General features: G+C 40.2%; 1 protein-coding gene across 1 annotated transcript in view; it reads right to left on the bottom strand.

The window, feature by feature from the left end:
- LOC113610434 (piezo-type mechanosensitive ion channel component 2-like) overlaps positions 1 to 25,850 on the bottom strand; it is a 50,116-nt gene that overhangs the window by 6,197 nt on the left and 18,069 nt on the right. Inside the window, exon 4 of the mRNA XM_027088578.1 lies at positions 1,048 to 1,210. Within this exon, the coding sequence (XP_026944379.1) occupies positions 1,048 to 1,210 (163 nt within the window). The remainder of the gene's footprint in view (positions 1 to 1,047; positions 1,211 to 25,850) is intronic.

Here is a 25,850-nt window from a genome sequence, read left to right as displayed (position 1 = left end):
GCGGGGCCTCACGCCTGGGGCCCCCTCACACCGACGCTCTACCCCCAGCCCCAGGCCAGTGTCTGAGACGCTAGCTCTTGATAAACACTGGTTGCCTAGCCAGCTGACCGCGTGGATGGAGCCTGGATGAGCAGACAAAGAGGGGAGGCGGGCGGGGCACCAGGGCCCCCGAGCTGGAGGGACTGCATCACAGGCGCCAGGCTGGTGTCTAATGTGAGCTCTGCTCCCCAGCACGTGGCCATGAGGTGAGATGCGGCAGCCCCGTCTACACCACCTGCCTCCCTGTGTGCGGATCAGCTGCCTTACCGCTGAGCTTCTCAGGGTCATTTAGGGGAAGCAAAAGCAGACTGGAGTTTCCTGTCACAGAAAGGGGAAAGAGAGAGGCCACAAGCCACTCTGGTCCTGTTCCCAAAGTGCCACATGCTACTAATAATCCCATAGGGAACAGCCCAGTCCTCAGCCCTGCCCCGTGGTGGGGCCCCCGGGGCTTATGGTACCACTGAGAGCGGGGGCATCCCCACCGCACCATCGGAGGTCTGCGAAGATTTAGGAAACTCCAGTCGCCGTGGTAACAGGGTGTGTCGTCATACAGACCCTAGCTTTGTCGGCAAATGTAGGCTTGAATCCGATATTTACTGTTTGGTAAATGTGTGATTTACCTCTCGAACCTCGTTTTCCTCATCTCTAAGATGGGTACAATACCTATTCTTGAGAGTTATGCAGGGGATTGAATGAGATAATGTATGTGAACAACCTAGCAAGTGGCCTGGCATTTAGTAAGTGCTCAATTAAAATGACGCTTCCACTCCCCTCACCACGGACCGTCTGAGTAGCCAGGGGTGATACTAACATAGGGAAGCTGGTCTTTGTCCTGATAGTATCTGTATTCAGTTAGAACTCTTGGTAGAAGCAAAATACTATAATAAGAACACTATAGTTATTTTGGCATATAGTACTAATTAGCCAGCAGTTGATAGGAATGAACACTTTCCCCTGGAGTTTCCAGGCTACTTTGCAGACAAGACCATGAAAACCTTTGATCCTTACAAGGGGCTCCTGTAGCCAGATTCGGATTAGAGTGGCCAGCGTGTAGTACATCACCAGCAGGACGATGGGGTTGGCATGGTGGTACCATGACAGCTCTGGGTTTGCTATGATCTTCCACGTGCTGGAACAGTCTGTTTGAATGACTGATTTGATACCAAACAACCTGTTTCAAAACAAAGAAAAATATTAAACAGATGCAACAAAGATCTGGGTCCAGTCAACAGAACACAAACAGCTGGTTTTAACACGTTCATGAGCTAGTCCTAGGTGGATCCATCTCACTCTAAATACTTCATGACTCTTCTGTATATATAACTACATCTTTAAGTAGTATCTGTGTGTATATATATAAAATATACACATAATATATGCATCCTAAAATCATACACTTGTGTGTTAGTGTGTGTATAAAATTCATGCCAGCATTACCCAGATGGTTTTTACCCTGGTTCAAAAATCTAGCTAATACTAAATCCTTGCACACTTATTAGAAATGTATGTTTGAATTGTCACTCAGCCCTATTAAAACCCTGCACTATTGAAGTGTCAGGTATGTAGTAACATGTTACTAAGTCCAGCTAAATGAGCACATACTTTGTTTTTGGTGGGATCTAGCACTAGCTATTCAGTTAGTGTTGATATTATTGGGCAAGTATTAAAATTGGACACGGTTCTATGATTCAGCCATAAAAGCCAGATATTGTATACTAGAGTTTCTGTAAGACATATTTCTGTCGAATTTTATTTATGGGCAATTTGATTTTTTTCACAGCCTTAAAATTATATCGTGAGGGCTTCCCTGGTGGTGCAGTGCTTGAGAGTCCGCCTGCCGATGCAGGGGACACGGGTTCGTCCCGGTCCGGGAAGATCCCACATGCCGTGGAGCGGCTGGGCCCGTGAGCCATGGCCGCTGAGCCTGCGCGTCCAGAGCCTGTGCTCCGCAACGGGAGAGGCCACAACAGTGAGAGGCCCGCGTACCGCAAAAAAAAAAAAAAAAAAAAAATATATATATATATATATATATATATATATCGTTAATTGTTAAATTCTGAAATAGGTTTTTTAAATGTTGATTTCTACTATGTAATCAGATACGTTCTGATTATATAATAGGGAATTGTGTAAATATGATTCATTCAGAAATTCATTTTATGTGAATTTTTTCTTAGAAGTGACTCTACAAAGTGAAAGATATGTTTACACGTTAAGTGAGTCTTACATCTTTCTGTTGTACGTAGCTTTTACATGCAAACTTCCTTTAACTTTTACATCCCATTCTTCACTGCTACAAGGTTTTCCAGGACTATGAGCTCTCCACTTGTAAAACCTCTCAGAGCTACTGCTGTTATTATCACGAGGCCAGGGCAGTATTAGTGAACTGCTGAGCACAGATTTTACAGAAAGCTACATAGAAAGTAACTTTCTTTGATTTTATCAGAAAAGAGTTAGACTAGAACTTGCTCTCATCATAGATCTTTTCTCCCAGGTCCAGGCAGATTTTTTTCTGTAGTTAGCATTACAGAGAAAAATTTCCTGATAACAAAAGAGTTATGCCCCACTTAGAACGATGGAACATTCCAAAAATCGTTTTGCAGTCCTCCATTAAAATGCAAATTTCTTGTATGAAGTACACAGAACTGAAAGCTTTTAGATTTAGGATTAGACAAACTGGACAGTCTTTGGATTAACCTAAGTGACAGATTTCAGCTACTAAATCCTCTCTCTTCTCACCCCACATCTGGTACATATGATAGAAATAACCTCACCATTCGTCAGTTTAAAAATACCTGTTTTCCCCATCAGAATGTTAGTGGTAATTTCCGCACTTATTTGTACACTGAATTATGTGTCTCTTAAAAAAACCCTGTATTACAACACCACACCTTCCTGTTGATAGTACAGCTCATTCCAACTGAGCAATCAGGCTTACGTGTTGTACCAGCAGTGTATAGACTAACAAACAAGGGTAGAAGCTATAGCGTGTAAGACTGTTTTGCCCTGTAAGGAAGTTTTTCTAACAGGGCTATGCAAATATTGTCAGACGTAACATCTCTCTCTCTCTCTTTAAAGAGTCTGGATACTATAGAGAGAATTCCTATACCAGATAGGAAGTCTGTACATCCTCTCTGGCACTACGATTCTAGGATGCCAGGCAATATCCAACTATTACTTCGTTTCCTTATCTTCTTATTGCAGACCTCCTGTGATCCAGGACTGAGTCTCGATATTGACAACACACAGAGAAGTGGTATCACAGCCCTCGCCCTCCAGGACTCACTCTCACTCTAAAGGTAACGCTGTGATGTGTGAGTCTGGTGAGAGTAGGGTGTTCCAGAGACCCTTTCTGTCTGTGGGTGTCTGGGACGCGTGATGGGCGGGGTCGTCAGAAGAATGCTGGACGTCCGGACAGTCCAAAAAGGGTAGATAAGTAGGTGAGAGAAAAGAGAAATCCTGAGAGCTGCTGGGCTGGGGTGCGGGGGGAGTCAGGGAGTGGCCATGGTGACAGCAAAATCTATTTCATTATTGACGCATCATCGGATATTTATAGACTTCCTTCTATGATGATTCCCACTAACCATTAGTGTCTTCACAGTGGTCCTGGTCCAAACTGATTGAATAAAGATATCTACATTGTTAAAATGTATCCATCGTTAAAAGAACTTAAAAACGACTATCTTAAATCTCTCCATAGAAATGTCTCTTCGCCTGAGAAGTTACAGGGACACGACTATGGAGAAATGCATTCCATTTATTGCTTATTTGCAGGGAGAAAGATAAAGATCTTCTCTTCTATGCATTTGGAAGATCCCTTTAGCCCAGTTCTAGCGGTGACAGACACAGATGCACGTGGAGGGCGGCTCACCGTCTCTGGACCTTCAGTTCCTTACGGAACCTAACAGGAGAGGGGGTGGGGACGGGTGCAAGCATGTGGACGAATCTTAAGACCTCACACCTCTTCCACTTCTCAGAGGACGGCTGGAGACAGGTCCCGAGTCATGGTCCACTCCCAGCAGAGACCCATTGGAGCCGGCACGTGCTCCTGCGTGGGCGCCCGGCCTGTGCTCGGCTCTCTATCTCATGACCAGCATCCTTGTCCACAGGGCAGCTCTCCATATCTCCTCCTGGACAATGGCAATCCGAATGATGGTCTCCATTTCTCCCTCCTCCGCGTTGGGACCGTTGCCAGAGTTACCGTCAGAGCGCTCGGGTTCAGCACGTCACTTTCGTCTCCTTCTTTCCTGTCCTCCACCACCTGGAGAATAACCCCATGGCCCAGCTGAGTGTCCCCTGGCCTCCTCTCCCTGATCCCAGACACCACGACTTGAGCCTCACTGGACCATTTGGGATTTGCCATAAAATCTCAGGCCCTTTGGTTTTGCTATTTATTGATCTGTCTGGTTCTTTGAGGTAGCTGTGACTCTTCTGAGGTCACAGATGAGGGGGGTAGGACCCCGGGAACCCTGCCGATTCCTTGGTAACGCAAATCCAGTCCAGCAGGCCAGGCATGGCTGCACAGAGTAGGCTGTCTCACAGGACAACCACACTCCATAATACAGGCGTATCAGTGGGTCCCTTCTAGGTACCCCAACCATCCAGTACTGCAGGGGTCACCAGGATACCAGCAGTCCAGGAAGGTGGGATTGGATTACAGCCAGGACTACAGTCGGGGCCCTGATGTTGATTATGACAACTGGGTACGGCCGCAGGCACCAGCTCTTCATCCTCTCTGAGTCCAGGTTTTCTTTACTGTCAATGTCAACTGAGAGTCTAAACCTGACCCCTCTGTTAATACTCCCTACGTTGTTGTTGGGCATTCTCGACAGCATCAAGGCCTGGCTCCCTTGCCACCATCTCCAGGAAGCCTCCTACGATTTTTCCTGATTGAAATCAATTTATCCTGCGCCGTGCATCCACAGCAATCGTTATCTGTAGTCATAGTTTTTATTCTATAACGTTCATGTGCTTGTTTCTCTGTCCAGTTTGATTCTAATTTCTTCAAAAAAAGGACTTGGGTCCTGTCATCTCGCCTTGATGGCCATGCCTAGTATAGAGCAGGCTTTAAAGGGGTGAGCTTATTTAATTGAATTAAAAACACTAGGATAAAGTTATACCACGAAGTGAGAGCAGATGTCTGCAGTCCTAGCAGGAACAGAGACTAAAGGGTGGCCAAGTTCTTGCTTTTGAAGAAGAAAAAGAATGGATGGGAAGACATTGTCCATAAAGAACCCCAACATCCATGATTTCAGTGTGCTCGGTCTGGGAAATAAGAACACAGAATAAGAGCAGAACAAGGCACCAGAGAACACTGTAACTTACTGAAGTCTGCTTGGGCCCTGTATTACAGAGAGTTATTTCTGTTCTGTACGGGCCGCCAGAAAGAATCTCGAACTTTACCTTCACGATGGATCAATCAATACATGTATATGGTTAAGGAAAAACACGTTTTTTTTTTTTTTTTTGGCCGTGCTGCTCAGCATGCAGGATCCCAGTTTCCTGACCAGGGCTTGAATCCGCGTCCCCTGCAGCGGAAGCGTGGAGTCTTAACCGCTGGGTCGCCAGGGAAGTCCCCAGAAAAAAAACTTTTCTAAAAAACCTGAGAGTCCAGGTTTATAATTAGGAAGCAATATAATATTTAAACATCAAATAGGCACAAAATATGGAGCAGCCTGAATGATTCCTTCAAGATCCTACAACTGCACTTCACTCCGAAGCTTTTTGATAAAGGTGGGCACCGCAGCTACAGGAAGGGTCTCTCGTCACATCACTTCCACTCCTCCTCTGGCAGGGAGCACTTGCTTTGCGATTTTTCTCTCCTTCCAAAGCACTCCTAACATTTGACAGCACGTGGTGGCTATGACTTGGTTGCGTATTTGTTTCCACTTGCACATGTTGGCAGATTCACAAAACCTCCACTTGTTTTCAGGTTCACTCCAGACCACATCTGCTCAGTCTCCGGTAATACAGAAACCCAGCCATTCGCAAGAAATACATAATACTGAAAATAACACACCACTTTAAAACATTTAATTGTGGTAAAATCCACATAACACAAAGTTTACATCTTACATTTTTAAGTGTACAGTGAAGGGGTACTAACTACATTAACATTGCTGTACAACCAATCCCCAAACTTGTCATCTTGCAAAACTAAAACTCGTCCCCATTAAACAGTAAACCCTCACCCCTCTCTCTCCCTCAGCTCGAGGCCACCACCATCCTACTTTATGTCTCCATAAAGACGATTACTTGCATACCTTATAGACTATAAGTGCAATCACACAGTATGTGTTCTTTAGTGACCGGTTTATTTCATACAGCATAATGTCCTCAAGGTTCATCCACGTGGTAGCAGGTATCAGAATGTCCTTCCTTTCTAAGGCTGAATAATATTCCATTGTATGGATGGACCATATTTTGTTTATCCATTTCTCCAAGGATGGAGACTTTCACCTTTTGGCTATCATCAATAACGTTGCCATGAACATGGATGCACAAATACCTTTTCAAGACCCCACTTTCAATATTTTTGGCCATATACCCACATACCCTGTTTTCGTCTGAGAATGTCTTTATTTGACCTTTATTTCTTCCACCTATACCCTTGGATATAAAATTATACCTTGATTTTTTTTCTCTTTCTTTCAGCAGAGCCTGAAAGATGTTGTCCTCTTGTCTTTCGACTGGCATCATTTCTGGTGAGTAGTCTGTGATAATTCTTATTCTCATTCCCTTGAACATAAGGTACTTTTTATTGTGACGCTTTTACTATTTTTCTCTATCACTGTTATTCAGAATTTAATTATACTGTGACTTGGTGTGGTTTTCTTTGTTGTTTGTTTCCATTGAATTTCTTGGATCTATGGGTTTATATTTTTCATCAAATTAGGGAAACATTTGGCCATTATTTCTTAAAATATTTTTTTGTATTCACACATTTCTGAGACTCCAATTACACTTATGTTAAACCTTTTGAAATTATCCTACAGGTCACTGTGGTTCTGTTTATTATTATTATTTTTCAATCTCTTTTCTCTCTGTGCTTCAATTTGGATACCTTCTAAGACCTTATATTTAAGTTCACTGGTCTTCTCTTCTGTGGTGTCTAATTTGCTCTTAAGCCCATTTAGTGAATTTTAAATTTCAGTTACAGTATTTTTTTTCCCACTGCTCTCACTTCCATCTGTTCTTTTGGTCCATCAATTCTTTTTTATAGATTCTGTTTTTGTCTTCATGATGTTTGTATTCTTTAATCTTGAAAATAATTAAAAGGGCAGGACAGGAATAAAGACGCAGGTGTAGAGATGGACTTGAGGACGCGGGGAGGGGGAAGGGTAAGCTGGGACGAAGTGAGAGAGTGGCATGGACATATATACACTACCAAACGTAAAACAGATAGCTAGTGGGAAGCAGCTGCACACCACAGGGAAATCAGCTTGGTGCTTTGTGGCCACCTAGAGGGGTGGGATAGGGAAGGAGGGAGGGAGGCAGAAGAGGGAGGAGATATGGGGATATATGTATACATACAGCTGATTCACTTTGTTATACAGCAGAAACTAACACAACATTGTAAAGCAATTATACTCCAATAAAGATGTTAAAAAAAAGAGCTGCTTCAAAGAGTCTGCCATTTCTAGGTCGATTTTCATTGATTGATTTTTTCTTGTTTTGCATATGTCTAATAATTTTCAACTGGACGCTGGACATTGTAATTTTCACATTAAGCGTCTAGATTGTGATGTTCTCCTTTAAAGGGTGTTGAATTTTGTTCTGACAGGCAGGTAAGTTACCTGGAGATCAGCTTCATCCTAGCAGGCTTGTTTTTCAGTTTCATTATGGCAAATCTATGTGGCTGATGACAAGACAGAGGTAAGGAGGTATACGATATAATGCACATAAAGCAATACCACAGAATTCGGCATGTAACAGCTGCTCAATAAATTCTGGCTTCTACGACTACTGTTGTCATTACTATGAAGTATGACATGAATGTGGTATATGCCAGAGTCACAGCTTTTTAATTAATACTATATTGTTATTGCTGGCAAAGAAGAGTAAATAATGTCTTCTTAAGATGGAGTAGAAGCACAGTCCCCCTCAGGGAACAGAGCTCTTCCAGGGTGGGAATATTTGGCACAGGTTGGGAGAGTCTGGGTGAGTGGCAGGGAGGGTGTGCAAAATGTACATTGTCTTATTAATATTAGGTTATTCACCAAGAAAAATCTCTTTCCTTCATCCTGGTAATGGGATCAAAGGAAAGAGAAGAAGGCCACTGAGGATACTGACAATAGTAGACTGGTTTCTGCAAAACATAGGTTCTTCTGTTGTTTCATACATGTGCACTCTTACACACCCACAATCTGTATGTCTCCTGTATTAAACTGAGAAAGATGCTTTGCAAAGAATGGCCCACAATTACTTTCTAAGTCAAGGAGAATGTGAATGAGGTGAGCTGCAGTCTTGTTCTGGACGTAATGGGACACAGACTTGATGCTTCTGGTGGGTTTCATTTCAACAGCCTTCACTGTCTTTGCTCTTATGACTTTTCAAGTCTAGAACGGGGAGAGTCTGCGGATTCAGTGATCCTCAAGGAGAAAAAGAAGTCCCCTCAAAGCGGGCAAAACAGAAACTCCTGGGGTCACCTTTTCAACTGCACCCACCTTGTCTGCTCTCATCCTCCACCCCCACCTTCTGATACATCTGCCCGCAGAATGCCCCAGCATTACGGGGTCAAGGTGGCAGAGCTGGTGTGTGTGGGGGACCATCCTTGAGAACGTTGGGCCAGCAAGACAGCTCGAGAGCCGCCAGCAGAGGGAGTCAGAATCTCCTCCTGATCCCAAACTCCACGGTGCAGTGAGTACCAGGAAAGGCCAAAAATCTAACTGCTGGCAGGGGGCAAAACAGAATCAGTTTTACACATGAATAAAAGCAAGGACAAGTTGTGAAAAAGGCAAGGCCAGTCAGATGTCCACAGAAAGGGAGGTCTGTGTTTCCAGCCCTTTCAAGGAATTTCCTCAACTTTAGACAAATGTCTTTGCTGGAAGGAGACTGAATCTACCTCTAAGTGACCCTCCCAGCAAGATGCTCTCCGGTCCATACGGCGTCCCATCTGGGTGAGGACAGACTGCTTTTACACATGAGTTCTTGCTACTCTGGCTTCCAACCCCCTTTCCCCCTGCGTTGCATCATACGAAAAACACAGCCAATGTTTAACGTCTTTTTTCATTAGTTTCTTACTTATACTTTAAACACGTTTCCATGCCAAACTCATAGACACTTTTGAGAAATTGGAATCTGACCATTTCCGTACAACATTGTTTTCTTAAGCTTGGAAAAACTTTACATTGAGCCCCCCGGGCTCTGTATCACGGCTTTGAAGTCCTTTTTGGCACATGTGTGTCTTAACAGTCTGCCAGTTTGCTGTAATTGGGCTTAACCCTACATGTGCAGAACGCTGCCTTCTAATAAAATCATTCTGTCCATGGACAATTTTGCACCAGGTACAAGGTGTGCTGTCTTCAGAACAGGGACAGTTGATGGAAACATTGAGGTCATGTGGAAGGTCCCTCCCATTTCACTATTTAAGGCCCTCTACCCTTCTCTGATGTCACATCTTGAGTTCATAAGAGAACATTTATATTCTCTGAATGTTGTAGATTTATGGTCTACTTCCCGTGCCTGAACATATTTTCACCTCTGAGAGCACTGTGAGAAATGAGTCAGAACCAGGACTCCCAGGACCTGTGTCATCCTGCACAGCTTCTTATGACAAAACCAAGCTCAGCCCGTAAGCCCTGCAGCCTTCCATGCTGGGAGCATAAGAAAAAAACCCAGAAAATGTGGGTACTTCTATTACCCACAACTATAACTTTCCCTAAGTAGCTATAATGTAAACATGGACTTAAATACCTCATTTTAAAGCCCTACGTAGTTAATAACGAATGAAGTTACAAAAGCAGAGAGAAGGAGACCCATGCCAAGCACACAGTTCCTCCGATGAATCAGGCACTATGTTGGATGTCTTAGGCCAGCTCTGGTGGGGATCTGCTTTTGGTTCCATCATACATACAGATTTGAGGCACAAATGAATCAAAAGGTAGTTAAGTGGTGGGGCTTATGTATCCAGGTCTGCTGGCGTCAAATCACACCACCCCATTTCTCAGGTGCAGTAAGTGGTAAAATAAGAAAACCCCAGCAGTATCAGGAATCCCTAAGAAAGGGGTATTAATCAGCAGAAAGCTCTACTATAGGACACACTTATTAAATTTGTCCTTTTATGTGCTGAGTCCTGAGTCTTTTGGGCACTACAGTTAGTGCTGAGGATATGCAGGTAAATAAGATACTAACCCTGTCATCACAGAGCACCCATGCTAGCAGGAATACTACTCAAATACGGTGGAACGCTTTTAGGGAATGTGCTCTGACATGTTCACCCACAGGAAGGTGGTTGTCAAGCTTTTCCTCCTGTAGAACTGCTTTGCCTAGATGGTGGGTGCAGAGAGATGACTTGCACCACCTCTTCCTGAGCATCAAGAGCAGCAGGAGTTACCTCTGAAGGGCACAGGAGCACCTCACTGACCCCACAGGAGGGTATCTTACTCTCCAAGAGAGTAGCTGATTGTCTGCTCTTACATTTTAATTTATATGAAGGGCGCTAAAGAGAAACCTGCAAGCTAATGACCAAGGAGTTTCATGTAGTGCCAGAAAGGTCAGAGAAATAGAAGGAAAAAGACTGGATAATCCATTTATGGAGAAATGCTTGCACAGGGGAAAGCAAGAAATCTTCTGTAAGAAAAGTTGTAACTAAACTAAAGTTATCCAAGGAAGAAGCAAACATATCTAGAAAAGGAAACAATTGGCAGAAGACTAGCTAAAACCCAGATCTTCTCCCTGTAAGTCCAAGTAAAAATGTTTCTATGTTTTTCTGGAATAAAGTCCTAAGTTTCTCAGGTTCATGTCATAGGAAATGGCCACAACTTTCTACAAAGTGTCCTTGTAATGTGGTCCAACAAAAATTATAAGCTGAATGGACCATGCTTGGGAATTTTCTATTTTAGGGAAACACAAATATATTTTAATGAACATGTATCATGGAAATAGAGCTGAAAGTAGTTTTAAAGAAAGACAAAGGTTATCTTTGTGAAAAAAAATCCTCTTCCATCAATAAATGTCTAATAAAAAATTGTCTATTTGCCCTAAAACAATTTTTATTTGTGTTTGCTGTCATAGAGATAAAATTAATATACAATTCACTCTTTCATGTCATACATGTTAGTGTGGATGGGGTTCAAAGGTTTAGAAGAGTGAAATAACACTGGCTTAGTGGTCACGTTAACCAGTTCCAAACCCAATGAATCATGGAATGGATGGTAGAACTGGTTTTTTTGTTTGTTTCTTTCTTTCTTTTTCTTTTTTTTAATTCAGGGAAGCAGTTGTCAGGAAGGTGAGCACAACAATTTTTCATTAATATTAACATACAAAGTAACAATAATAAGAACTTCAGATTTCTTGTCAGACAAAATGCAAGTGAGAAGACAGTGTGGCAACATCTTTCAGGTAGTGAAATAAAAGTTGTTACCCTAGAATTCTATATCCAGCAAAACTATCACCAGTAGACTTGCACTACAAAAAACAATGTGAAAAAAATTCTTTTACACAGAAGAAAAATAATAAAGATGGAAATGTGGACGTGTGGAAGAACATGAGAAATAATAATACCTGAGTAAATATGAATTTTTTATTAATTAAAAACCCTTAAAATATAATTGACCCCTTTAAACAAATATAATAATAGTGTAGTATAAAAGTAAAATGTATGATAACAATGGTACAAATTCTAGGAAGGGAGAGGTTGCATTTTATCAGTGAACAGTTCTTATATTATACAAAGGTAGTATAATATCACTTAAATATGAATTACTGATGCCCTAAACCAACCACCAATTTACCGAAACAAAGAGTTGACTACTAAGTCAATAAAAGAGGTAAAATGGAATCATAAGAAATTTTAATTTATATAGAAAAAGAGAGGAAGAAAGAATAAATAGGAAAATAGAAGACAACAGAGAGATGATAGATCTCAACTTAAAAATATTAATAGTTATATTAAATGTAAGCGATCTAAATATCTCCAATTAAAAGGCAGAGATTGGACAACAAGGAAGATGATGGAGTAGAAAGCACCAGGATCTGTCTTCTGATCCAGACAACAATTGTACCTGCAGAAACTATCTAAAGTAACTATTTTGGAACTCTGGAGTTTACTTAAAGGCTTGAAGTTCCAGAGAATAGCTTGGCTGGAAAATTACAGTTAATATTGGTCAAATTCAGCCTTCAGTGTGGCAACAGGTCCCCACTCCCCATGCTCCAGCCCCATGAGAGGCAGCAGTGGGAATGGCAACCTGCATTCATGGTGTGGCTTGGTGGAGCTGGGGTGGGCAATAAGCACCTTGTCCTCCAAATACTGGGGTTTGTATTTGAATTGCAGATTGCTGCTTATGGTGACTGAAGTGCAGGTACAAAAGCTGGTCATCATTGTTTCAACTGACTGAAACAGCTTCCAGGGGATTTAAAGGAGCCACATCTTTTTTTGGGGGGGGACACATTTGAGAACAACCATGTATATGGAGGAATTCAGAAAACTGTCATAAATGCCCAGGAAAAGATGTAGACTCAGAAAAGAAAAGGGAAGACCTTAAGCTTTCACTTCAGGTTGATCTCCAGTCAAGACTCTACAACAATTTTTTAAAAACTGAGGCAAACCCTGGGTCTGATTTCCAGAGTTAATACATTATAAAATTCAAATGTCCAGTTTTCAACAAAATATCATAAGGTATACAAAAAATCAGGTAAATATGACCTAGTCAAAGGAAAAGAAATTATAAACAGAAACCATACCTGAAGATGTGCAGTCACTGGACTTACTAGACAAAGATTTTTATAAAATTGTCTTAAAGATACTCAAAGAGCTAAACAAAGACATGGACAAAGGCAAGAAAATGTTTGAACAAAATGATAATATCAATGAAGAGAAATTATAAAAAAAGAAACCAAAAATAAATTCTGGAGCTGCAAAGTACAATAACTGAAATGAAAATAACTAGAGAGATTCAAAAGTAGATTTGAGGAAACAGAAGAAAGAATCGGTGAACTTGATAGGACAATCAAAATTATCGAGTCTGAGGAACAAAAAGAGAAAAAGAGGGCTTCCCTGGTGGCGCAGTGGTTAAGAATCTGCCTGCCAATGCAGGGGACATGGGTTCGAGCCCTGGTCCGGGAAGATCCCACATGCCGCGGAGCAACTAAGCCCATGTGCCACAACTACTGAGCCTGCACTCTGGAGCCTGCGAGTCACAACTACTGAGCCCATGTGCCACAACTACTGAAGCCCTCGCACCTAGAGCCCGTGCTCCACAACAAGAGAAGCCACTGCAATGAGAAGCCCACGCACTGCAATGAGGAGCAGCCCCCTCTCGCTGCAACTGGAGAAAGCCCGTGCACAGCAACGAAGACCCAATGCAGCCAAAAATAAAATAAATAAATTTATAAAAAAGAATGAAGTAAAGTGAACAGAGCCTAAGAGACCTGTGGGACACCACCCAGTAGACCAACAAATGCATTGTGAGGAGTCCCAGAAGGGGAAGAGAAAGGGAACGGGGCAGAAAGAATATTTGAAGAAATAATGGCTGAAAATTCCCCTAAAGCGATGAAAGACATGAATCTTCAAGAAGCTTGTAAACTCAAAAAGATGCCCACTGAGACAAAGTATAATCAAACTATTGAAAGTCAGAGAAAGAATCTTGAAAGCAGCAACAGAGAAGCAATTTGTCACATACTTGTAATCCTCAGTCAGATTATCAGCTAATTTCTCATCAGAAACTTTGGAGTCCAGAAGGCAGTGGCCTGATATATTCAAAGTACTAAAAGAAAACAGCTGTCAACCAAGAATTCTATATCTGGCAAAACCATCCTTCAAAAATGCAGGAGAAATTAAGACATTCCCAGATAAACAAAAGTTGAGGGAGTTTATGACCACAAGATCTGCCCCGCAAAGAAATGCTGAAGGGAATCCTGCAAGTGAAATAAAAGGACACTAGACAGTAACATCAGGAAATAAAGACCTCAGTAAAGGTAAGTACAAGGGCAATTATAAAAGCTAGTAGTATTGTAATTTTGGTTTTAAATCCACTTTTGAAATTTTCTACATGATTTAAAAGGCAAATTCATTAAAAAAATTATTCTTTCAAGACCACATGGAACATTAACCAAAATAGACCACATTCTGGACTACAGCACAAATGATATTCTCTGACAACAACAGAATTAAATTAAATCCAAAGAGAAATATCTCTGGAAAATCCCCAAATGTTTGGAAACCAAATATAAATAGCCAATGGATCAAAGAGGAAACTCAAATGGAAATTAAAACATATTTTGAACTGAATTAAAAATGAAACATACCATATCAAAATTTGTAGGATGCTACTAATGTGGTATTTAAGTGGAAATTTAGACTTGAATTGTTTCTAAACACCTATATTAGAAAAGAAGAGCTCAAATCAATGACTTCAATTTCCTCCTTTAGAATAATGACAGAAAAGAGACATAAAAAGAAGAGTAAATTAAATCCAAATTTTAATTTAATTTAATTAAGTCAAATAAACACAAAGGAAGAAGAGAAAGGAAATTAAATCTGAGCTGAAATCAATCAACAGAGAAAAACAAGGCCTAGTTCTTTGAGAAGATGATAAATTGATAACCTTTAGCTGGACTGAACAGGAAAAAAAATAAAGAAGGTACAAATTACTAATCTCTGGAATAAATTAAACAACATCATTACTGATTCTACAGATATTCAAAAGGAAATAAGTAAATATTATTGACAACATTATCCCAATAAATTTGACATCTTCCATGCAAAGGCAAATTCCCTGAAAGACACAAACCACGGAAACTCATTCAAGTAGAAATAACCTGAGAAGTCTTATATTTATTAAAGAAATTGAATTTGTGCTTAAAAACTTTCCCATAAAGAAAACTTCAAGCTCATATAGTTTCACAAGTGAATTCTTTCAAAAACTTAAAGAAGAAATAATACAAATTGTAAAACAACTCTTGCAGGAAGTATTTGAAATACCTGAATCATTACTCCACACCAAAACCCAATGAAAGAAAACTACTAGCCATTATCTATTATGAACACAGATGAGAGAATTCTAAACAAAATTTTATCAATTCAAACTTAACAATATATAAAAAGGGTAATATCCCTTGACCAAATGAAATTTATCCTAGGAATACCAGGGTGGTTTAATAATCAAAAATCAATTCACCATATTAACAGACTAGAAAAGAATAAAAAAGATCTCAATAGATACACAAAAAGCATTTGACAAAATTTAATATCAATTGTGGATTAAAACTCAGCAGACTAAGAATAGATGGGGATTTCTGTCAACCTAATAAAAAAAAAACTATGAAAAACCTATACCTATGAAAAACCTACAACCAATATCATATTTAATGATGAAAAACCAAAGGCTTTTCCCCACAGGGGAGAACATGACAGAATAACCATTCTTCCTTATTAATTCAACACTGAACTGGAGTTTTAGCAAGTGTGATAAGAAAAGGAAAAGAAGTAAAAGATATCCAAATAGAAAAGAATGAAGGTAAACTATTTTTACTCATAGATGACATGGCCATCTATGTAGAAAACATGATGGAATCTATAAAAGATCTTATAGAATCAATACATGTGTTTGGTATGGTGTCAGAATACAAGATCAGTATACAAAAATTAATTGTATTTTTATGTACTATGTGTAAAAATCAGAAATAAAAGCTACCATTTACAAAGGCATTAAAATTATTAAATACTTAAGGGATAACTCTGACAATAGATGTGCAATACCTGTGATTAAAAATTTAAAAGTATTGCTGAGAGAAATTTGAAAATCTAAATAAATGGAGCGATATACCACATTCATATATCAGAAGACTTGATGCTACCCAAACCGTCATACAGATTCAATACAATCCCAAACAAAATCCCAGCAGGCTTTGCTGTAGACATTGACAAAGTGATTTAAAATTCATATGGAAACATAAAGGGCTTAGAATAGCCTAAACAACTTCAAATGTAAAAAACAGAAAGACTAACATTACTTAAGTTCAAGACTTATTATCAAGCTACAGGTAATCAAGACAGTGACATAAAGATGAGTAGATCAATGGTACAGAATAGTCTATATATAAACCCAACCACATGCACATGGACTCTTGATTTTTAACAGGTGCAAAAGAAAGGACAGTCATTTCAAAAAATGATTCTGAACTATTTGACATCAAAGACAAAACAAACTAAAACTTCTAGAAGAAAACAAAAAAGAAACCTCTGTGAATTTGGGCTTGGCAAATATTTCTTAACCACCACACCAGAAGCGCGATTCAAAAAAGAACGACTATGAAGTGCACTTCATCAAAACTAAAAACTCAGCTCTTGCAAAGACACTAGTAAGAGAACGATAGTCCATAGACTGGGGAAATATTTGGAAAAATATATATCTGATAAATGATTTGTATCCTGATTTTCTAAACAACTCTCAGAACACAATTGTTAAGAAAACAAAGAAGATTTTTAAAAATGGGTAAAGTATTTTAACAGACACTTCATCAAAAAGATATATGAGCATAAAATCAGCTCATGAAAAAATTCTCAGCCTCACTAGTCATTAGGGAAATGCATTAAATTAAAACCGCAATGAATTGCCTCTACACAACGATTAGAATGCCTGAAATTTAAGAAGATTGACTATACTAAGAGAGGATGAAAAAGAAATGAACCCTTACACTGCAACATGGCTAAATCTCAAAACAACTAGGCATGGGGAAAGAAATCAGACCTGCCTCCCGCCCCAACCCAGGCTAATAATAATATCAACAATAACAATAATAGTAACATTAAAAAGTATATACTGTATGATTCCATTTATATAAAATCCTAGAAAATATAATCTAATCGAGTTAGAGATAGCCATCAGTGGTTACCTGGAGATGGGATGGGAGGAGGCTGAGGGCAGGAGAGATTAAAAGGGGATGAGAAGGGACTTCCCTGGTGGTCCAGTGGTTAAGACACCACCTTCCCATGCAGGGGGTGCGGGTTCAATCCCTGGTCGGGGAACTAAGGCCCCACATGCCGTGGGGTGCGGCCAAAATTATTTTTTAATAAATAAATAATCTTTAAAGTTAACATATATTAAAAAAATGGGGGAGTGATGAGGAAACTCTTGGGATGGACGGGTGTGTTCATTACCTTGATCGTGGTGATGGTTTCACAGGTATGTTTATGTCAAAACTGATCAAATTGTATCCTTTAAATATATGCAGTTTATTTCATATCAATTCTACCTCATGAAGGCTGTTAAAAAAAACAATTATACTACTTCCACCAAAAATGAGTAACTAGCAAGTTTATGAAAACCTTTGTCAAATTTTCTCAGAAAAAAGCTTCTTTAGAAGAAACTCTGAAGAGAAAAATCAATGCCTCTTGGTTCCCATTTCCAGAGCTAATCTCTTATCCTTGAGTCAGTTGCTTAGAACTAAAATGAAGATAACAACAGCTGAAGTTACTGCATAAGTAACATTCTGAACTTCAGAAAGCCAAGCGGTTACGAGGTAACATCATTCAGTATATTTATCCTCAAAATACTTTGCAAGTCAGCCAAATTGGCTTATCTACAGTGTAAAAAATTAATGAGGTGTTACTGCATTGAATTAAAATCCAGACCATGAATAAGAATCTTAGCTCTAATAAACAAGATGATCACACTTTCCAATAAACATTTGATAGCAAAATAATTGTTTTGTTCCAAAATGCCCTTTCTCAAAAGATCACTTTAATTTTTCATCAGCTGTTATCTTAACTTGAAGGAATAGTCCTTCTTCCCACAAGAAATTCTACCATCTTTAATTTGCTATTAATTTTTAAGGTTGAAAGCACCTAAATGTACCATCCAGAGATAATCTGTAATATGTTCATTAATACTAATCATTTGGAGCAAATTTAGAAAAAGTACAACCGCCAACTATGCCTAATCTCTGTTCCTCTTCATATTTTGATAGACTAAATGTAAAATGAGTCATTTTTTTACTTGGCAAGGTTCACTGGACCCCACTTTATCCTTGAGAGCAGGGACAGCACTTGGGCAGAAGGTCCTGACCTATGGTGACCTGTGCAGGTGAGCTGCTCTGCAGAAATGAAGGCTCCAGAATGAGCCTGACCTGTCAGGTCAGCCAGGGCACCCAGGTCCCACAGAGGACAGGGCGGATCCTCCCTGAAAACCAGACAGAGACCCTTCCTGTCTGGGTAGACGCCCTCAACAGCAAACGTGAGACACAGGTAGTCAAGGCTGGAATTCTGGAAGGCCAGGTTGGGAGGTTTCAGGTTCTGGTTGGACAGACGTCCAGTGCCAAGGGTCGTCTGCCTGGTGAGAGGCAGTAGCTGCTTTGTACACAATGCCAGGTGTCACCCTGGGATCCTGGGTCAACACCACACCCACTTATGGCCCCAGGTGACCACGAGGTTGTGGGGAATCGCCCAAACGGACTCAGGGGTTCAAGTATTTACTTTCTACCGATTTTCCATTTATCTGTGGAAAGTCAATTCATGTCTCTTGGCTCCTATTTTTTGCCTTTTAGATGAGCACAAATGAACTGGGTCTAACACCTGTCACTTAATCATAAGAATCTTTCCAAAAGGAAACCAAAAGTTTGGTTACTGTTACGTCACCTACCAACTGGATAAATTAAACAACCACTGATTACCTGGGGTGCCATCGGTAACAAAAAGAGAAAGTGTTAACCAGTGGGTCCATTTACATTCTTCATCATTAAGATGACCCGCTTGACATTAATTATCCCCACACTGGACCGCTTTCAGAGGAGGTTCTTGCCAACTGGCCTCCATTAAGAACCGTTTCGCCTTTCTGTGCTGTCTGTGTTACCAAAGCTCAGATGGCTCTAATGAGAGGCAACACCGTGGCCATCCTGGGTGAGGCTGCAAACACGCTTAAACAACCTGGATTCGACAGCCACTTACAAAGCCAACTGCAGCCAACGTCACCCAAGGGCTGACTGCCTTGTGTCACTTTCTAGAGGACCCACTGGCTTCTCCAAACTAGAAGTCAGAGACATACAGCATCAGGGCTGTTATGACTCCTGACATATTATTGACATTTTTATGACTAGTATAAAAATAGGGTAAATATAATAAATACTACTGAACTTGTCATGTTTGTTTTTTCACATTTTCCTCATTTGTCACAGAATAGTTAAACAGTGATGCTGGAGTCTGAGGCTTTGCTTTTTCTCTCTTACATTGTTTTAACACTGGAATAAACATAGGGTTTTCCTTCACTAAACATAATGCATTTTCTTATCGTGATTTATTGAAATAGGACGTGGAAAGGGCAACATAGGACAAATCGTTGTGTATTTATTCAATAGAAAATGCTGCCTCCATAGGGAATGACCCGGGAATCTCCCCTATTCCTTCCCACAATTCTCGTTCATTTTCAAATTGCACAACTTAAGGTGAAAAAAGCAGCAAAACAAAAAAATGAATTTGAGCAAAGAAATCCAACCCGTGACTCCTGTGACTGTTGTAGAGCAAGTTCAGAGCTGTAATGAAAGCCAGTAAGAGGTGGTAAGACACGACTTAGAGTTATTCAGTCACACACCCATTTCAGTGCCCACCGCGCACAAACATTCACAACTTGGGGTGAGAAGTAAACGTACGGGCTACGTCATTCTCTATGTCATGGTAAGAAAACAGTAGACATTTGACTCTCCTGTCAAGCCCTCCACCCTGGCCCACATCAGAACTTTCACCTGTATTGTCCAGATAATCGAAGGTGAGAAAACAAAGACCCTGTGCCTTTGGTCCAGGGCTGTTTTTAGATGAGTTCACCTCAGAATTGCTTGCGGTGTCATCTTCACAAGGAAACAGTCAACAGTGAGCTGACAAACTGTTAAAACTGGCTTTTCGTGAAGTCATCAATAAGTAGACATTTGTTTACAGTGCATTTCTGCTCACGTTCAGGGACACTGCAGAGCAAGTCAGGTCCACCTGCCTTTGTCCCGTCCTCCACCCAGCGCACCTCCCACACTTTCGGTGCAGAAAACACACAGGACACAAGCTGGCTGGGACTTGTGGCTTCATCAGTCTGGCCAACCTCACAAGGAGGAACACAGGTGAGGACTCTGAACACCAGCCCAACACCTTGATCCTTGCCATCAAAATATAAGGTGTTTCCTGTCTACAGAAATTCTCCAGGAAACACAAAACCTTTGGAAGGGGCCACCGTTGGGACTAGCTAAGCCAAGTTTTGTTTAGTCTGCCATTTTTCTTAGGGAGACCTGCCAGAGTAAGTTGGGATTGGGCTCTATTCCATTAAACAAACTGTGTTGAGTGGTATGTTATCTGTCTTATATAAGTTATGTGGATTCGTTTTAAAGCTTTATTTTGCTGGATCAACTTCACAAGAAGGGGCACTACATTTTTTATGGTTATAACCATATAAAACCATACGCTCCAGCATTTCAGAATCCTACTCTCACTCCACCTTACCTTCCCATAGGTACGCTCATAACTATCAAAAAAAAGCCCTGAATTTTGTTTTGGAAAATATGGTCACACCAGGCCTGTGCACAAACGGGAGGGAATCACTAACTCTCCTCCCCAGGCAGCTCTCCTCCCTGCCCCTCCTCCACGTCCTCCCGGGTCTCCAGTTCACCCCGTCCATTGCTGGTCCCTGCCCACCTTCTCCATGTGCTTCCCTGGCTAGAATGATGGAGAAACTCCCCCCAGGTGCGGGTGCAGTTGGAAGGAAGCATATGATCTCTTGGGGCCCTTGGGCTGAAAGAAGACATCACTCTAGAAAAACACGAGCCCACAGAGGTGTGCCCCACGCAGGTGTGGGATTTGAGGTCACAACACCTGCGTACAGACCAGTGGAGTAGCATCGTGTGGGCCCAGGACCAGGGAAACCTCCAGACCCTCCTGCAGGGCAGAGCACTAACCAGCCCCGTGGAGGCTCCTTTACAACTGAGGATCATGGGTTTGCTTCTTGGTCATCATGAGTTTTACCTAAATTTACAAGTAACCTGGGTGCTCATTACAACGTCACTCAAGAGGGCAAAAATGAGTAACCCTAATCTCCCTGGTCAGAAATCAGGGACTGACTACACTATAAGAGAGCTACACAATCAAACACAATCAAACACTTTGCAGGCTATGAAAATCACACTTTAGAAGAACATTTCATAACATGGGAAGATACAGAACTTGCATAAAGCAAGTTATAAAACAGCATGTGCATCACAATTCAAAGTTTGTTTTTACAAAACACATATATGCATAGGAAAAATGCTGGAAGAATACAGACCAAAAATGAACAGTATTTTGGGGAGTTAGGATTATATTTTTTTCAAGTGTTTTTCCTGATTCTTTATATTTTTCCAAATAATCACCAACAAGCATGTATTATACTAACGATAAATCAATTCAATATTTCTAAAAATAAAGATAGTTCTCACCAAAAAGCCTATTTGAAAGCTTACAAGAAGATAAAAACAACCTGGATTGTTTTGAGGAGAGCCACATCCGAACCTGGACACACGAGCTGGAGTCTCTGTGGTTATGAAATTTGGGACAAACACCTACGCAAGATGACTTTTTTTTCCTGCTTGTTTCCAGTTTGTTTTCTTCCAACTCAGAATTCATTGGTGGAAAGCAATGCATTGAAATTATGCCTTAAGAAAAAGCTATTGTTTAAAATATGTAAATTTTCAAGCTTTCAAGGGCTAAAAGGCAATGTCCTATTGTCACCAAGTAAATGGGGGGAAGACTCTACAATAAGGCAGTGTATATACGTATATGTGATATATATATATATACATGCACATACACGTATATACACATATATATAAATGTGTGTATATTGCATTGTTTAGCTCAAACTATCTATACTCTGATAAGCAACCCAACTTCTAATGACTCTATGAGATTATAGCAATGAAGCTTTTAAACTTTTTCAAGGTAATTATCTTCAAAATGTTTATAACTTACAGTCATAATTTTGAGACAATCTAAATACAAATAAATATGGTAAGTTGTTACACTATTAGGACTGCTATCATCCACACCATATGTTGGGAAGTCTGGTTCACCACCTGTTTGGATAGGACTTGTGAGCTAATAATGGTTTTTACATTTTTAAGTGGTTGGGAAAAATCAAAAGAAAAATAATATTTCATGAAATGTGAAAATAGTTTGAAATCCAAAGTTCGGTGTCCACGAAGTTTTGCTGGAACCCAGACACACACATTCTTTAAAATCTCATCCAGAGCTGCTTTTGCAATAAAACAGCTTCTTGGAAGAATTACGGCAGAGACCGTAGGCCTGCAAAGTCAAAAATATTTACAGTACTAACTGATCCTGTAAAGAAAAAGTGTTTTCAAAGTGGTTCTGAATATCCTTTGTATTTCCTATCATCAGTCTCTAGATAGCAGAAAAGAGTCTTAAATTGTGGGGTATGGGGAGACTAAGGCCCCACAGAAGATATTTACGTTTCCAATTAAACCACCCCTAAAAGTCAGCCCTTCCAAAAGTACAAAACTTTTTTCTACATGGGTTCAATAAACCAAAAATCAAATGTCTAGAAGAAACTGAAATATTCATTTAATCTAGAACTAATGTCTGTACTGAAATTTTGCATCTATTCACTCTTGCCTAAAATAAATATTGTGTAAATCTGTACCACAAAAAGAGCTTCGCAGTTTCCCCCCAGCTTTATTGAGGTACAACTGACATGTGAAGTTGTAATATATTTAAAGTGGACAGCACGATGATTTGATATAAGTATACATTGTGAAATGTAGTACCTCAGTCAAGTTAACTAACAATGAAACACCTCACATAGTTACTCTTTTTCTTTTCCTTTCTTTTTTTTTTTCCTTGGTAAGAATGCTTAAGATCTACTCTCCTAGAAAATTTCAATACAATGTTATTACAATACAGTGTGATTAACCTGCTGTTCATAGATCCTCAGAATTTACTAAACTTATACCTGAAAGTTTGTACCTTTTACCCACCCCTCCCTATGTCCCTCACCCCCCCAGCCCCTGGCAACCACCACTCCACTCTCTGTTTCTATAAGTTTGACTTTTGTTTAGATTCCACATATAGGGTGAGATCATACAGTATTTGTCTTTCTCTGCCTGACTTATTTCACTCAGCATAATGCCCTCCAGGTCCACCCACATTGTTGCAAATGGCAGGACTTCCTTCTTTTTTATGGCCGAGTAATATTCCTTATATGTTTATACCAAGCTTTCTTTATCCATCAGTCCATCAATAAGCACCTAGGTTATTGTCTTGTCTCCTCCGTGTTCTGTGTCTATGTAACATTCTTCTCTTTTTAGACGGAATTATGCTTGTTACACCTCCAGGTTAAGCCAACTGGATTTAGAATTAGGTAGACTCTGTGTGTGTGTGTGTGTGTGTGTGTGTGTGTTGGATATATCTTTTTTATCTGACTATAAGTGGTTTTAGGACTTGACTCACTTTTTTTTTAGCATTGTACAGAGATAGCCACAAACTAGCTTGTAAGTACTGTGAGTAAGGAGAGTGGGTCACACACACACACGCGCACACACTCCCCGCTTCTTCACATTTACTGTCACATGAAAGCCATCTTAGGATCTCCTGGAAGAAGGATGAAATCTCTATTGTCCGCGTGATAACATTATTCATGTTCCTTTAAAATGCAGACATCTCACTTCAACAAGAAGACGAAAAGCACCTGCACCACCTCGCTGGGCACAGGGAGAGAATCCTCACACTGTTCTCACCAAACCCACAATTCTCTCCTGCCCCTTCCGTTCCCCTTTCTTTTTTTCTGGAACTTTCCATTCTGGACTTCTCCACAGAAAAATCAAAGTTAAAATAGGACAATGGATAACCCCATGCCAACCACCTAGTTTAGATCATTTTATTTATTTTTCTCTCCTTTTCTTTCTATCTCCCTCTGTGGGTCTGCGGGTCTCTCCCACAATGGTTGCTAAACCAGTAGGAAGTCGCAGACATCCCTAAAGAATTCACCATGTATGTCCTAAATTAACATTTTCTTGGATATCCACATATAATCACACACCTAAGAATTAACAGGAATTCTATACTGTCAGCTAATAACCAGTGACTATTGAAATTTCCCCTTTTAACCTCAGAATGCCTCATAGAGATTTGTCGTTGAACAAGGGTGTAATCCAGGGTCAGGTTTCCCATCTGTCTGCGAGGTTTCCTCACTTCTTTAAACTAGAACAGTCCCTGCCCAACTCCCTCCACATACATTTCTTTTTCAGGATACTGATTTTTGAAGAGACCAGATCGTTTCCCTTACAGGTTGTACATTCTGGACTTTGATGATCGCTTTCCTGTGGAGTCATTTATTTATTTATTAATGTTTTTATTGGAGTATAATTGCTTTACAATGGTGTGTTAGTTTCTGCTGTTTAACAAAGTGAATCAGCTATACATATGCATATATCCCCATATCTCTTCCCTCTTGCGTCTCCCTCCCACCCTCCCTATCCCACCCCCCTAGGTGGTCACAAAGCACCGAGCTGATCTCCCTGTGCTATGCGACTGCTTCCCACTAGCTATTTTACATTTGGTAGTGTATGTATGTCCATATATACACTACCACTCTCTCACTTTGTCCCAGCTTACCCTTCCCCCTCCCCATGTCCTCAAGTCTATTCTCTAGTAGGTCTGCATCTTTATTCCGGTCTTGCCCCTAGGTTCTTTATGACCTTTTTTTTTTTTTTTTAGATTCCATATATATGTGTTAGCATACAGTATTTGTTTTTCTCTTTCTGACTTACTTCACTCTGTATGACAGACTCTAGGTCCATCCACCTCACTAAAAGTAACTCAGTTTCGTTTCTTTTTATGGCTGAGTAATATTCCATTGTATATATTGCCACATCTTCTTTATCCATTCATCTGTCGATGGACACTTAGGTTGCTTCCATGTCCTGGCTATTGTAAATAGTGCTGCAATGAACATTGTGGTACATGACTCTTTTTGAATTATGGTTTTCTCAGGATATGTGCCCAGTAGTGGGATTCCTGGGTCATACGGTAGTTCTATTTTTAGTTTTTTAAGGAACCTCCATACTGTTCTCCATAGTGGCTGTATCAATTTACATTCCCACCAACAGTGTATGAGGGTTCCCTTTTCTCCCTGTGGAGTCATTTAAATCATATTTCTATCCTTTATATTTCCTGTAAAGCGAAAGTTAGGTCTAAAGGTTTAACAATATGATGCCATATTCCCCACAATGCATCAAGCCTAGAAGTCTGAAATGTCAAGGGATCCCACCTTGGTAATGTTAGTTTGGATCAATTGGTTAAGGTGTTGACCACCATTGCAAACGTCTTTTCCCTTTGTAATTTGCAAATAATAATCAGTGAGGTTATACTCCGTCGTTGTTGCAAACAGCCTTCAGCCCAGCGACCTCTTTAAGTCGTGGTTTCAGTTTGTGAATAGATCTAAGTATTTCATTAAAAATTGATTGATAAATGGTAATTTTCTAATTCTAGTATTCCTTTCCCTTTCATTAGCTGGTGTCATCCTGTCAAGAAGAGTTTTCCCTCATTAACTGAGAATGGCCTGGAGTTCCTTCTAAAAAGTCGAAGTAAATGCTGGGTTCTTTACCTTTAATTCCCATTTCATAGTAAG

The sequence above is a fragment of the Aethalodelphis obliquidens genome, unplaced genomic scaffold, assembly GCF_003676395.1.
Source record: "Aethalodelphis obliquidens isolate GAN/ISIS:26980383/991018 unplaced genomic scaffold, ASM367639v1 scaffold63, whole genome shotgun sequence".
NCBI classification, from domain to species: domain Eukaryota; kingdom Metazoa; phylum Chordata; class Mammalia; order Artiodactyla; family Delphinidae; genus Aethalodelphis; species Aethalodelphis obliquidens.
The sequence above is the reverse complement of the archived record's forward strand: the minus strand, read 5'-3'. Positions and strand labels throughout refer to the sequence as shown.